This window comes from Hetaerina americana, unplaced genomic scaffold (assembly GCF_022747635.1).
Source record: "Hetaerina americana unplaced genomic scaffold, ioHetAmer1.1.p SCAF_84, whole genome shotgun sequence".
Taxonomy (NCBI): Eukaryota; Metazoa; Arthropoda; class Insecta; order Odonata; family Calopterygidae; genus Hetaerina; species Hetaerina americana.
The window spans coordinates 1,034,133-1,049,745 of NW_027287472.1; the positions used below are offsets into that span (position 1 = coordinate 1,034,133).

At 42.6% G+C, this 15,613-nt stretch overlaps 1 protein-coding gene across 1 annotated transcript in view; it reads left to right on the forward strand.

The window, feature by feature from the left end:
• The window catches only part of LOC139698388 (homeobox protein unc-4-like), a 383,173-nt gene extending 367,781 nt beyond the window's left edge, over window positions 1-15,392 (forward strand). Inside the window, exons 5-6 of the mRNA XM_071597282.1 lie at window positions 14,413-14,827; window positions 15,383-15,392. Coding sequence (XP_071453383.1) covers window positions 14,413-14,827; window positions 15,383-15,392 — 425 coding nt within the window. The remainder of the gene's footprint in view (window positions 1-14,412; window positions 14,828-15,382) is intronic.
• Window positions 15,393-15,613: the final 221 nt, after the last annotated feature.

Sequence of the window (15,613 nt, forward strand, 5' to 3'; positions counted from 1 at the left end):
GTAGGCTGCCAACTTGCTCCTCCTCCTCCATCTCATTTCCAATCTCCTCCTCCCATTCCATAACCTTTAGCCTCCCTCTCCCCATTCTGCAGCTCACACTCCCTCCCTGGTATGTTCTTCCTCTCTCCCTCCCGCTCTCTCTCAATTCCTCATTCCCCCTCCTACGGTGGAAGGGCGGCGGCCAAAAAGGCCGAAGTGTGAGAAGGAAAAAGAGTTAGGAGACAGAAAAAGGAAGGTGAAAAGGGAGAGTTCTTCTCCCGTGATATAGTTGGAAAGTACAGGTGAAGAAGCCTGAGGATCCTGAAATAAATATACATGTATAAGCATTCTATGCCTGAAGACATCCTCAGGGAGCGAGAATCGAGCAGGTAAACACTCGCTGGGTTCTTTCTCTTTCCAATTGTTCATTACGTGAGAGGTAGGCAGTAGTGCACATTTAGCAGGAGGGAGATCGGCTCTTAATCAGTGTCATTGCTGGAGATTTTATTGATAGAGGTTTTTTCTTCTCTTCTCGATCGAATGTTGTTACTATTTTCGTCTCGTTTCTTAATAATAATTCCAGAAACCAGACAAATTTGGGCAAAGAAGATAAGTTAAGTTGTCTCTATACAAATTACTCTCCAAGCATATATATATAGAATAGATATTTCAATCAAATTAAAAAGAGTGGTGTCACGAAAACAACCGTTACACTTTGTGATACGATGAATTTAATTCTTGACGGCATGAATGAAATCATAGCTGGCTAGTTTCATTGGTGGAATAGGGCTTGCTTTAAATTGCTTAGGGAAGTCAATATGGCTAAAAATTCAGTCATTGAGGCCTCCGCCCTTGGTACGGTTAACTGTTTCTCCGCAAATATTTCGGTGGCTCGCGAATCGTCTCACACTTTTCTGTGGGCGACTCTGCACGTCTCCTCCTTCCCCTCCAGTTGATGAGATCACATCCGTCGGCGGGAAGAGAGTGGGACCGGATGCCAGCTTCCACTGCGATGTTTTGCTCGTCCACCTCCTCCCCATCCCCCTGTGACATTCAATCAAGAGATTCCCGACTCGTCACGTGCTTGCGTCTGTGTGTGTGTCGATGACTAATTTTCGGATGCGATGGCAGGGATGTGTAGAAGAGAGGGTGGGGGCAGAGGAAAGGAGAGGGAGGGTGCATGGAGCTCGTGGCCTGTCACCTTCTCAGCTTTTAGCATTTGCTAAATTTCAATTGCTGATGGAGGGAGGAGTAAGAGAGGAGACGCGAATCGTGTGAGGATATTTCGGTATCTTTTTACATCTATTTCTTTCTCTTCCCTTTTCGACCTCCCCCCTCGCATCCCTCCAATCGCCCTCGGAGCGTAGTGTCGCTCTAATTAGACTGTTTGAGGGGAAGATGGAGGAGAGAAGAAACTGGTGGGAAAAAGCAGGGAGTGACGGGTGGGGGAGGGGCAAGGGCGGTGGAGTGTTAAAGGAAGGAGTAAAAGCGCGAGAGGGGAAGGTTGGTTGGAGGCGGTAATCGGTGCGAAAATACCCTAGAAAAATATCGACGCCTACATTCGTGGTCTCGGTCACGAGTCGCGCTTGATCGTGACATCTCACACTCTCACTATCCCCTCCTTTCCGTAGCATATTTAACGTCCATTTAGTCCGACCGGGTTCACGTTTCATATTTTCACTCGCCAATACCTAGGCCCTTCCCAAAACACTCACAATCCTCTTCTCTCAATTAGCTTATTTTTTTCACCCCACGCTGATGAGGAAGGTGAGGAAAATTCAGTGAGAAGATCCAAAACGCTTCGTTTCCGCCCATTCCTTCCCGCACTCTCCCTCTTTCCTCGACCGTGACAGGGAGACGTGGGTGTCGGTAACAGGCAGAAATTGTGGGCGTGGGGCGATTGCCGAAAGAAGGAAACGTCCCAAGAGTGAGAAAATCTTAGGAATCACCTACGCCGGTCTTCCCGGAATTTCCTGGGTCCACTCCACCCTGCAGCCACCCTCAGCCACCCCCGAAATTCCTTCGACCGCGCGTGGGATTCGCGTATTCCTCGATCGATACCCGTCTTCATTATCCCCTCCCTCTCTCTTAATTCTTTTCTCCTCTTCGAGGTGAGAAAGAAAATGGGAAGAGGGGTAGGTGATCACTTTTAATCGGAAACATCTGCGATGGTAAATCAAAGTGGCCCCATTTTACTTTATTCGTTCACATTGTATTACGGTTCGAAAAATCGATGACACCAAGGAAAAGTGGTAATTTTTTCTCTATTCGTCAAAATTTGGAAGATAAGGCCACACATGCTGATTTAAGTATCTCTCGGCATTTTTCCGACACATTTCCCTGCTAGTTCCGGTGACCCAATTTAATGATGCTGCTAAAAAATAAAAAACAATCCAGCCTGCTTCGGCAAATGAAAATGATAGAGATTGTCGGTCTTTCTGCATAACTGTAAGTTCTGTGATTTTTTAACTCATTAAAAAAATTGGATGCAGCCACAGGCTTTCCCATCGACGATAGCGTGAGAGGGGATGTGTCTTCGGCCAAGCAGTGGGCGGCTTACGTGTTCAGACACTCGTAACCCTGTTGTCGTTTCTTACCCCCCTTCTTTTTTCTTTTACTGTGTTTCTACTTTCGACTCTTGAGAGTTGGGTAAGGCAAGGGCTGGGAGATAGAAATGTTAAGGGAAGGTGAGTCGCTGCAATTTTAGTGAAGGGATCTTAGTGATTTCGGGATTCTTTTGTTTTACTCAGAACATCCTTTCCCTACTGATATCGAGATTCGATTCCAACTGAATGAAACTTTCGCCCCTTTTGTGATTGACTTTTCCTCTCAGTCGCTCCCAAAATGTCATGGAATGAAATATTTTGTTCTCGAAAATAGTCATGTATCAAGTTGCTTAAGCAATGATCCCTGAATATTTAAACTGACCGATTGAATGGTGTAAGATGAATGAAAATCTCTTCGTACTCAATATTCGTGGTCTTCTGTTTTGTCTCCGCCTGTCATTCCGACATTTGACAATTCTCGTGCACGTACTTTCAAATAAAATAATTCCTACCAACGTATAGGATGTGTTTGCTTTCATTTACCTCATTGAATTTTAATTTCTGCTTGCATTATTCATTTGACTTTTCTTCCAAATTATTATGAAGAGCATAATGAGCATCTCGAAGATGATCGTGTTAAGTCCTTTTGTATCGTGTTAAGTTCGCATAATGAAGAAAGTCAGTAGGCGCTACATTACCCCATTTTCCCCTCCTTCAGTTTCGTACTCTCGATTCAGCAGTCAGGGGAGGGAAATTTCGGGCGAAGTTGAGTGGGAAAACACCCCTCCATTACGAAGAAGCATTATCTTTCGTAGAAGTCCTTTCCTTTCCTCTATTCCCTTATTTCCATCGACCGATGTCTTTCCTTCCCGGAATGAGAGAGGGATTTTCCACCCACCCTCCACCTTCCCACTCAATTTACTCCTTCGAATATCTCTCTTTCTCTCCCCTTTCCTCACTCTCATCCCTCCCACCCCTCAACTCCCTCCTCCTGGCCATGAACTCGTGCAAGTTCATCTTTTCCTTTTTATTTCACCAATCCGGTCTCTGTGCGTGCTTTCTTTCCCATGCTTCTGCATATTTGCCGGCAGGTCGACTCCCGCCAGAGGCAGGCACGCGCCTGCGCGAAAACTCGTTCGCTCGACTGACGCTTCTATTTTTCATGGGCAAATTGGTAGGTTTTGTGTATCCCTTCATGCAACTAATTAAACCATCATGATAGACTCCTGATCTCCGCGAATAGAATTTCTCAGCATATCAAATAATTTGCAAAGTGATACAACTAATTTTGTTGCTGTTATTCAAGTTCAGGAAAACGATTGATATTTGCGTCAAATCCCCGTAAATCGGGCTGCCTTTTTTCCGTTGACTTTTTATAAAGATTATTTGGAATTGAATAGTCAACGAAACCACCACTCCAATCCCATGCGTTGTATTCGTTGGTGCGATGGAAGATTCTCTCGAAATTACTTTTTTCAATCCTCTGTGTTTAGCGTCCACGGGCGCGAATATCTCTCCGTTGAAATTTCGCCCGTCCTTCGCCCGCCCCGAGGGCGACTGGTGAAAAAAAGTAGACGCTGGTTGATGTCTTTCTTTTCCCTCCCGTCTACTTGCTCCTTCGCTCTCCTATAAAGAGAGAGAGAGAGAGAGATGGGAAAATAGTAAGGGAAAACTCATGGTACTCGTTGACCCACGTGCGTTTTTTCTCTCCCTTTTCCTCTCTTTCCTTTTTCCCACATTTCCATCGCTACATACTCTCCTCCCTTTCTCTTCTCCCGTGTCCCAACTTCTTCGCCCTCATCCCTTCCCTACCTCGATCATCTTTCAATCTATCTCTCCCTTTTGTCTCCCCCCTCCTCCATACCTTCTCCTCTCTCCTTTACTCTAACGCGTCTTCTTGAATTCCTCCACACATGCCTTTTTTCTCTTTATTCTGTTCTTCCTCTTTGTAGCTTTTTTATACCTCCTTGCCACATTTTCCCTCCTCCCTCCCTCCCACTCCCGCTTCTCCCCGTCTCCTGTGTATCCACGTGTTTCGGCCCCTCTCTCTCTCCTTTCCCGCCGATGCGCGACTCTTGCAGCCCGATCGGACTTTCTCCTTTTGCGATCTTTCGTGTTTCAAGGTCAATCTACGCCCGACCGGACCTCTGCACGCAATATCCCTTAACTGTTTTTTCATCCTCATGCTCACTTAATGCTGGTCACAGCGTTACGGTTGAGGGAAAGGGAAACAAAAAAATCGATTCACGTCTTGCACTGCCGATAATATTCATAATTATTATATAAATCATTTTATACATGTACTCATTCCTACCATTATAAATTGTTATTAATATTGCTTATTGGATTGGGGAGTAGAAAAATTTCAGCAAGGTCGACATTTACTGTAGCTAGTTGTTGCTATTGATATCACTTATTCAGATGCATGTTTTCATATTTAGCGCGTTGCTTTCTTTTGACAAAAAAATGATGCAAATCATATTCAGATGAGTCTAAGAAGGTACGTATAATGAAAGCAATCTTCCCCGTCTAGAATCAAAGCTTTTCACCTTCGTTGATTATACTTTCCCAACTCAAAAATCGCCAACGTCACATTTCCGCTATATCGAGAATATATTTTCATTAAAAGAACGACCAGAATACAACCATTTGTTGGTTTCATAGGTTGTATTGTGAAAATACGATTCACGCGTTGAATTTTCTTCCCAGCTTCATCCATACGCAGGTATACCCATTACGCTGCTATTCGCAAAAATCCTTGCCGGATTGACGGTGAGTTTAACATTTAAAAATTAATAATTGCCAATCGGAAAACACGTCAAGTGTCCTCGGCTGCCATAATTGGTAGATATATGAGGAATGGGAAGCATCGGGAAAACAACTAACTCAAAATGGAGATTTCCTGCCTTACCCCGCCCTTAAAAATTCAAAAATTCGGTAGGGTATTCTCATGGAATAAATTCTTCTTTTCTTCGGGGCCTGCACGCAAGTATTCCACTCGAGGGATGCATAAAATATTGACATTAGAAAATATTAGTATGTAGTTCATGACGTTCAGCAGACGCAAAGTGTGGTAGTATTTTATTTTTAAATTTCTGCCATAAATTCAACAAACAAACCTCTCGCTGTATTTGCAGGGCACAGAAATTTCTGCTGCTGTGTGTTCATGGTGCACATGCTACGTAGCTCACGGATGTTCCTTCGTTGAAGGAGATTCACTTCAAATGCACGCAAAACCGACAGAAAATTACTTGTGGCGTCATATATGAAATAGGATTCGTTGTTCCCAAGGATCATTAAGTTTGTGTGAATAACATCCAAAACCAAAACAGTTTCACGAGTCTGTGGAGTCTCTCATTTTCTTCTCTCCCCTCTCCCTCTTCCTTTTGGCCTCACTCGAGCGTTATTCGTCTCTCCGCCAGCACCCTCTCGCGGCTTTCAGACGAACTGCTTGCCTCCGCAAAACCTCGATCACATTGCCGTCCTCTCCGCTGTTTGCTTTTGATTACTGACTTACTTCCTTTCCAAAATTTTCTTCCCTTCATTTACGGCTCCCCATCTTCCCTCTTCTCGTCTCGTCACCCCAGACCTGACCTATTAAACCTTCTCTTTGACCTTTTTATCACCCCGGCAGTGGTCCACCCCGGCGTCCATTCGCCATATACCGCCCCTTCATCTTCGCAAATCTACGGATTCTGTCCGCGGCCTTGAAAATCGAAAAGAAAAGATAATGCGAGTGTATATGGTGCCTCGAGAATTGAATGGGTGGAGAGAGAAATGGATCGTCTTTCGCAAACTTGTTTTGATAGTCATTGGCGTTGATGGAAGGAGCGGAGTGGACGCGAGAGGGCACTGCGGGCGTACATGAGAATCAGGGACCGGAGACCAGTTGAACTTATTATCGAATGATTTCCTCTCCAAACGAAACGAAGTTGGCTCCAAGTGCAGACTCGAAAAGAATTAAATGAGGAGGAAATAAATTCCTCTTGCTGCTATTTATTCTTTTTGCCCTTCCGAGGCTTCTCGGTTCTTATCTCTTCCGATATCGTCGCGTATTCCGCCTCGGTTTCGTGACACACGAATGCTGAAGTGCTAAGATACCACGCGAGAAAGAATGTATTGCCCATCACTCTTTGGGAAATGAGGCTCCCGAAATTCCTCTTATGAAACGATTTTATTTCTTATGCGCATCACTTAAACAGTGTTTATCTTCCTCCTCGGGAGAGTCTTCTCTATGTATCCAGCCTTTTAAAGTCTCATAGCAACTTCATTATATGAGATGCATGCATGTGGCAATAATTGCGAAAATGAAGAATCTCAGAGATAAAAAAATTATGGGCTTAAAAATACTCAAGTTTTCCTCAGTAGCTGTAAAAGCGCTTTTATTTTCCAGTGAAGGTCACGATTAACGATGTGTGCTTCTTTCCCGCCTTCATTCTTCTTGCGAGCATCCCGTTGTGTATTGTGAACGGACATATTTTAGTGTTTTTAATTGGTAATGGAATCATTTTGTGCATTAGAAGAATTGCATCCGGTCTCATTTCGGCTGAGAAAGAATGGCGGAGAGTATTAATAGGAATCGATCGGTAATATGTTGAAGGTGGAATTTTTGCGAAGGGAATTTTAGCTGTTAATATTTGGCTACATTCAGTCAACGCTACCTTTCATTACGGACCAACTAGCCTTTTTAACAATTTAACTCCAGATGTCCCTATTAACATTAAAAGTAGAAAGTTACCGTAAATTACGTTTCCGTTTACGTGCCAATTATTTAGTCTAAGGTGCCGTTAATTACGTGAATGTTGATGTTTCAACCAGTTTATGAATGATTTAACCAGTTCTGGTATCATGCACACTATGATTGATTTATTCTTTACATATGTTTCGTTATATAATTCTAGGTGACATCCACAACTACTGTGAAGTTGTATGTTATTCCTGTGCAAAAAATATTGTCACTGTCGTTAATTGTTTGATTAATTGGCTAGTTTTGGATTGCCATTTAAATCTGATGTAGATAAGTACCTATAGAAACTATAAAACTTACGCAATATACGGGGAATATTCTTGTAAATCAAGATATTTTAATTGCTTCCCACACAATTTTAGAGTAGAATCCGGTTAGAATAATTGCGGGTAAGAGCAGTTTGTTCAATCAGATAACTTCTTACGCTATCTTCACCTTTGTGCGAGGCAAAATTTCCCATTAGAACATGTAAATTTGTGGCAGTGTATGCTTGTTAAGCGAGGGATATTCGCCCTTGGGGCAGTGGCGGAATTCTTCGCTCGACTGTTTGTATACCTACACCCTCTCACTCTCGTTTCAAAGCGAAAAGAAGGAAGTCCTCAATCATCGCGTGAATTCATTATATAAATCCCATGCGGGAGCATGAATGCGCCTGGATACAATTGGTCGTTTTCCATTCGTAGTTTCTCGACCAAAGCTTCGCGCTCATTAGTGATGTTTGACGGTCAAAAGTTGCGGTCAAGGTGCTCGCCATTACCGTGTTAAATCTTCCCAAGGATCCTCGAGAGTAGGGCGAACGTTTTCAATGACGATTCGGTCTCTCTCTTTCCCCCCCCTCTCCCCATTACGCGAAACTAAAGACAAAGGTGAAAGGAAGGATTAGAGGAAGGCCCTTGGGAGGAAGTCGTCTTTCCTAAACCGGAAGACGGTTATTATTACTATAACTACTATTATTGCGACGGCTATAAATATTTACAGAGGCGCTTATACTTATCTGGGAAGGGGACAACTACGGGATAGGAAGTGGAAGGAAGCAGCACAAAAGGTGGAGAGAGAGAGAGAGGAGGATGGAGATGTGGATCAGCCAATGGTTTATTCCTTTTTTTTTGGTTATACTCTTTTGTCGGATGGATGAGATTGCCCCTTTGCCGTATGCCATTATGTTATCGTACGTGTGCTTTATAATTTTCTCCCCAAGTCGATGACTATATGTCATGTTCGAAGGATCAATTTTCAATGTGGTCAATAGGGGGTAGTTTTTCGTAGTTTTCTCTTTTCTGTGTTCACGAAATCCAGACGGTGCGTACGCGAATTTCTTTCAAGGAGCAAACCATCGCACACTATGGTGGCTCGGTAGAGGAAAAAAAAGAAAGACCCACTCGCTAATTTCAGGGAAGTGTGTTTCTCCGGGAAGTCCCGTACCCTTGTATACCCCGAACCCTCTCATGCCCTATTCCTCCGCAGGAGGCTTCCCCATCCTTGGGAACCAACCGTATCATTGTACTCGTATATACCCGTCATGTCATTTTTTATTCGTTTTCTCTTCCCCTGGTGAAAACGTCCTTTTCTTGTATGCGCTTCTACTGACCCCCTCCTACTCCATCCCATTCATATCGCATGCGTCGGATCTGTAACCGCCGATCAAGCAGGGCTCTGATCCCCTCCCCCCGTGACTCTCGAGCAACCCCTTCTATCTCTTTCTCTCTTTGCCTCCCGTCACCCCGCTCCTAGTGAAGACTCCACTCCCCCTTGCTACCTTCGGAGAGCCGTTCACTGAGGAAAGAGAACTTTTCTATTCTTTGATCTGCTATAGTCCTCCAAACACTTTCTCTCTATCCTCTCACTCATTGGTGTGTAAAACATCTTTTTAACCTTCCGATACTGAATATATCCGTCTACATCCCAGTTCCTTCTCTCTTAATATGTCCCTTTTGATGACTGATCCAAATATTCAGGCCTGTCAGTCCCTCGTTCTGATGACTTTCCAAGTCTTTTTTCGAAATTTCATTTTGCCGCCGAGGACGAATATTTATTTATTTATAAATACCCTGCAAGCCACCGCCAGGGTGTGTGGCAGGAGGTGAAATGACGCTTTGAATGAAGGAATTTAATAAGTTAGCCTTTTCCAAACTGCGGGTTACCCTTTACACGCTTACGCTTGCTCATTTTTGAGTGAATTAACAGTTGACTTATTTCCTTGAACTTCTCTGACGCATGACCAAAATGCTTTTGACTTCTCTTTCAAGTATTCCGCTGACTTCTTCCTTTTGAATTTCCTTAACGCTTTCCGAAATCCATTCTTGGCATTCTCCCTAGATATCTTATAATCATAGATGATCTCATTCTTTTTGTCGCCAGAGATATCATCCCTAATATTTTTCATCTTGGCGTGACATAGCCTTTGACGTCGTAATGCCTTTCTAACATTCTTGTTGTGCCATCTAGGTTCCGTGTTATCTTTTATAAATTTACTGGTAATGAACTTGTTGACTGCTGAGCGCGTGATCTCAAGGAAGTGATTCCACGTATCCTCAGTATTTCGGGGATTACTATCTTTCTTAAAACTAGTAAATTGATACTGTGGCCCGCACTTTAAGCCATTGTGGTCCTCGTCTGTATAAACAAGTAAATTTTTTAGGCTTCTTATTTCAGACTTTTAATTGGTCACCAAACGCTTTCAAAACCATTACCCGGAAATACCTCAACCTTGCTGACGCGAGAATTTTTTACTGCGATGAAAAAACCACCCTCGATTCTATTTTTTCTGTCATTTCTGTAAATGGAAAAGGATTTTAGGAAAATTGTCTCGTCGACAGTATTAGTGGACAACCAGCTTTCTGTCCAAATAATTATATCTGCGTCTGTGCTTTGGGTTAAGGTGATGATATTGTGCGACTTTGATTTTTACCTGTAACTTCTGCAATTAACTACCAATACAGATAATGTTCCCTTGACAAAGTTTTTCGAATTTTTAATAAAGATCGTCTTATTACTGTTATTGAATCCCTTGTAAAATTTTCCACAACCTCTATTCATTTAAAGCTACATAATTTGGCAAAGAAGACTTTAGAGACCCACTAATTGACCTACACGCTGACCTACACTTTAATCTAAAAAGGCCTTGCATTGCTCGAATATCCTACCCGCCGAATTATACACACATTCCATCTTCCCACCCCACAATTGCATTCTCCACGAGAAATGGTTCCAGGTTCGTAATTTGTCTTTCATTCTCAAATCATACTTTCTTCCTTTTTAAATAATTGATCAAACAGAAGCTACGAAAAATCTGTCAGTATTTTCAAGTTGATGAATTATTTTACGGCTAGAGATGATTTGGATGTAGCCTGTGCATTGCACGAATGAATGTCCTAATTTTAAATGGCATCGAACCGCTTTTATCTATTTCATTTCGGATTTTATTGGGACCAGTGGTAAATGAGCCATCAATGCTTCATCTATGAATTGAAATAGCAAATCGAATGTACATATTTATTATCTATTCCCCAATAGTTTTTATCGTATGGACTAATGATCCCATCCTTTTCCATTTAATTTTTCATATATACAAAACATTGTCTAAATTTAATTTTGCGTAAATAAATGAATATGAAAGGGGCTGAATTATATAGTTTTCATAGAAGTAGCATAAGGTCTGCCTGGCCAGGCATTGAACGGCTGTAAATTAGAATTTTAACAGTATCGAGAAATTATCTCTCTCCCAAAATTGAACTTCAGCTATCCTCAATTTGCTTCCGAGGGTTTCAGCCATTAAAATGTTTCCAAAATACCTCCTGCCTCTTGCATTGAGTCTCAAAAATTCATTTTTTTTTTTCATTTTTCATCTCGTCAGATGCTTTATTTCCAGGTATAACGTAACATGTTTTGGTTTTATTTGCGTGTAGAATATTCGGGAACAAATCTTTAGCATCACTATAGAAAGTGCGTATCTAATTCCTAGGATAGTAAATCGAAATTGAAATGCTAAATTTTACTATTCGGGAATAGGGAAAATCAGTTTCAGATCGGATGATTTGAAGGTCATATTTGAAACTCTCAATCTATCCCCTCAAGCCGGATATCGCAGACGCCCTCCTGCCTCTCCCCTATCCCCTCTCGAAAGGACGATGATCGCGCGAAGTGAGATAACCCCCTTCCTTTGGACGCCATGTGTTCCGTCGCGCGCCATGTCGTGCTGACCGCCAAAAAACGTGTGGCCAACTGCCTTCCATTTACTACCGCGGTCTCGCCCTTCGTCTCTGTACAAATCTCAGCTATCCTCGTCGAGAGAGAAGGAAGCCAGTTACTCACTCGATCCGATCTGTCTGCCCTCCCTCAATAAAATTAAGTCCCAAGAATGCATGGGTATCGGTGAAACGTTGGCAATGCTTTTCTCTTTACATCGAAGCTCTCCCTGCACAAATCCTTCTTTTCTTTGGTGTTTCGTTCCTCACTGAGTTGTTTTTATTTCAAATGCCACCGAATCAATTTATTTTTTTTACTACAGTTGCATTTGTGCTCGCCACTGTTTGCCCATTTTATTTCATGCAATGAGAGTAACCTTGATGATTGAAACACGAAATTTCATGGAAAATAACAATCAATAATCATGCCATCCATTAAATGAATAATATAATGTATTTTTGAACTGTTCTGACGATGACGCCCAAGCGTTGAAACTATTAGTACCAAATTAAAGAAGTGTGAAATTCATTGAGCTCTTCATTTAATGAACATGAAAATTCACAAAGTTGAGCCAGAAACTATCGAATACATTATTCCATCCATTTATTTACCTTCGGAACGACCAGAGATATTTAAGCTTTGATCGATTTTGGAATCCCAGATTAATCAAGCATGCGCCGTGAGGTTTGCGGTTTCGTTGCATAATTTATCCGATTTTTGAAGACAGGCTCGTTCAATTCAAAGCAATACTTAATACAGAGAGTAAAAGGCGACGGTTACCTTAGGAGACAGATGGCACATTTAATAGTGTTTTGTGTTATGTACCTAGAAGAAATCTTTCGTACTCATTAGATATTTATCTGATTAAGTCAAAAATGCGGTGAATTATTTCACCAATAAAAAATGTATAGTTTACATTTTGATACCTATAAACGAGTGTCTGAGACAAAATGCGTTATTGTGTATGAATTCAGATTCATATTTAATTTGAAAAGTAATCTCTATTTTTAAGATATTGTGGTATGAATAACTTCCACGCGTTTTGTCTTAACATCTATAAGAAATTTCGAACAGAACGTTAGTAGTCATCCTGAAGGATATTATTTGCTATTGCTTATGCCTGAAGGAGCGTTGTGGCACGGGAAAGGACTAACCTATGTGCACCGAAATGTTTTACAAATTCTCGGTACTGCTACGCTTTTATCCTCTGATATAGACACCATAACGCATTAATCTCTCACGTTCGAAGCTCGATTTTGGGAGTATATAGTTATATATCCTTCATGTGTTTCTCCCTTGGAAGCATTAATGGCGATTTCAGGAGGTTACATAACCTCTTGAAGGAATGGGAAAAGGGGTTGAGTAAAGCGTCTCGGATGAGGGGCAGGGAGGGGATGAGTGTGAGAGGGGATGTACATCCCGGACGGCGTCGCCGCCGGTGGCATCTTTTAGCTCTTCCTTTCTCTTTTTGGACCATGTGGATTGATGGAGAAGGCGAAGAGATAAAGGATTGGAGGAGGGAGGGGCTGCACGAAGGGCGGGAGGGGGTAGGAGGGTTGTTTTCGTCGCGATCGTATTGTAGAAGACTCGCTCTCTCTTCGCCCTTGACCCCTCTATCTTTCTCTCTTCCTTCCTCTTTCAATTTCTCTCCATTTCTCCTAGAGCTGGAAAGAAATCTAAAGAGAGAGAGAGAGATAGCAACTTTTCTTATCTTCCACTGCAATTTCGAAACTCCTTTGTTTTCATCCAGATGCCCGAATTCTCTGAAACTTCCTCCTATTTCTTTCGCTGCCGGAACGAAGGCCGGCTTGGTAGAGGAGGGAGGGGACTGCCTAAGAAAGAGAGGTAACGATTCTCTTTCCTTTTCGCACACCGTGTGCATGTGGCGCCGGTTGGAACAGAGAGAGCACGCACTCCGACCTCTCTCTTTTTGTTTTTCGTCAAGTTTGCGTCATAGGCTCGACACGTTAGGTGCTTCTATCATTCCACTCTTTAGAATAGATGCCCTTGCGTTGTTTGCTCGAATTATAACGCCTGCGTGTGCTTGTGCGTGGCTATTTTGACTATTCGAGATAGACTTATGTGAGAGATTTTTGTGGTCAAGTCTTGATGTCAGTTCCATTAATTAAGTTGAAGATAACAGGGAGCACTAGCAGTAGGCCAGATAATAGTTTTGCTATCTTTTAAATATCTGATGTCACGATCTGCTCATTCATATCACTGTTATCTTTTTGCTTGTTTTAGAAAATAAAGTGAATTGGAAGTAATTTTGCTATCACCCGTGCTCAACTTTCTTACAGCACGGCAAGAAATTTTTACCGCAATATATGCCTCGGACGTTCCTCATTTTAATCCAGTTAATATAAAAACTATATTAAAGTGAAAAATCTGGTTGACCTTTCCTTATCCATGTTATGTTGAACTGTTGACCTTCAAGTGACCATTCATGAAATCTCGATAACAATGTTATATTTTGTGTTTAATAGCACGATCCAATTTATTAGTCCCTTATCATTAGATATGAAAGCTTAGTTTATGGGATGATAAACATTTCACGGGCTATGCCGAAGAGAGTTGCCAAGCCCTCACAAATGCTTTGAAAAAATCATACGATAAGTAGAGTTTGACTTTAGAAGAATGGTCTTGAAAATAGCCGGGGAATTTCATGTGGTCATCATGTTTCCGAATTATTTTCATGACTCATCCTCAGAGAACCATAGAATTGGCACCTTTGATGAAAATAACTAATGCGATGCTTTAAGACTATGCCGAATAGATATGAATTAAAATGTTTTTTCGGCAATACGACTCCCCACTTAGTTTTAAAACTAACATTTTATAATAAGGAATAAAATGAATATGGCTCATCATTTAACTGCTCCCACAAATAATCGATGCTTGTAATTATTGCAGCCAGTGGTGAGAATTTCCTGACCATTCGTTTTTCTCCCGCAGTGGACACCACAGAGCTGCACCACCTCTCGAAACAGAGGCGCATCGACGGCGTGGTGACCGGTGGCTCCGCACTCTCACCGACGGAGGGGGGGGGCGGCGGAGGCGGTGCAGGCGGCGGTGGCGGGGGTGGAGGAGGAATGGGGCAGCACCCGGGCGCCGCCGGAGCCAACGGGGCCAGCGGAGGCGTCGTAGTCACGGAGGTTGGGGCGGCGGACTCCCCCGGGAGCAAGGCCCTGCTCCACAACCTGCTCAGCCAGCAACACCACCACCCGCACCACCCTGGTGCGGGAGGCATCTACGGGCAGCAGCCGCAGAGGCAGGTGGCGCCGCCAGTCGGGCACCACCCCATGCACCCCGCAGTGTCGCACCACCATCAGGCAGCCCACCTCATGCACCACCATCACCACCACCACGGGCTCCACCACCACCACCAACACCACCACCACAGCATCCACGGCAGTCACGTGACCATGGTCGGGCAGCACAGAGGGACGTACGCGGCATCGTCGACAGGTGAGTGCGAGACAGACGCCGCCCATGCCTGACCCCTCGGTGATCCAGGTCTCGTTAGACTGACTGCTTGCTCTCAGACCAACCAACCAGTTGGGTGCTGCGATATGTGCGATTTATTGATTTGAATGCCTGCATCCCATTTGAAAGACTGAACTGAATTCAACAATCTTCTTTCTCGTGTTTTGTTTATCACACTTTTAATTTGACGGATTTTCAGCGCTACCCCTATCTGATATCTTATTTTTATAATAATTGGTTCATAAAATTCAATTTATCGAAATTATGTCACTAGAATATGTCGCCTCTACTTCAAGATTTATCAATTTCCAGAGTGTCACATAGACAACGTTGTTGTTCATCAGCTCATCTGCCATATTAAAATAAAATCTAATGGTTTCAAATTCGAATTTAGAGTGCATATAAAACTCAAAAATATTTAATATCTTCCTTTTCTCAGACCAATCTGAAAGTTAAATAATAAATTTCGTCATTGGAAGGAGGTAAAACTACACTTTAATGGAAAGGGTTATATTATACCAGGGATTGAAATTTTCCTTTAAAAATAATAAATTAGCCGATGTGGAATCTAGCAGCAAATGACAGCAAATAAAAATAAATTGGTATATCGATAACTGCAAACTAAAATCATGAATATGCATGTAATGAATAAACTCATAAAAACTTGAAT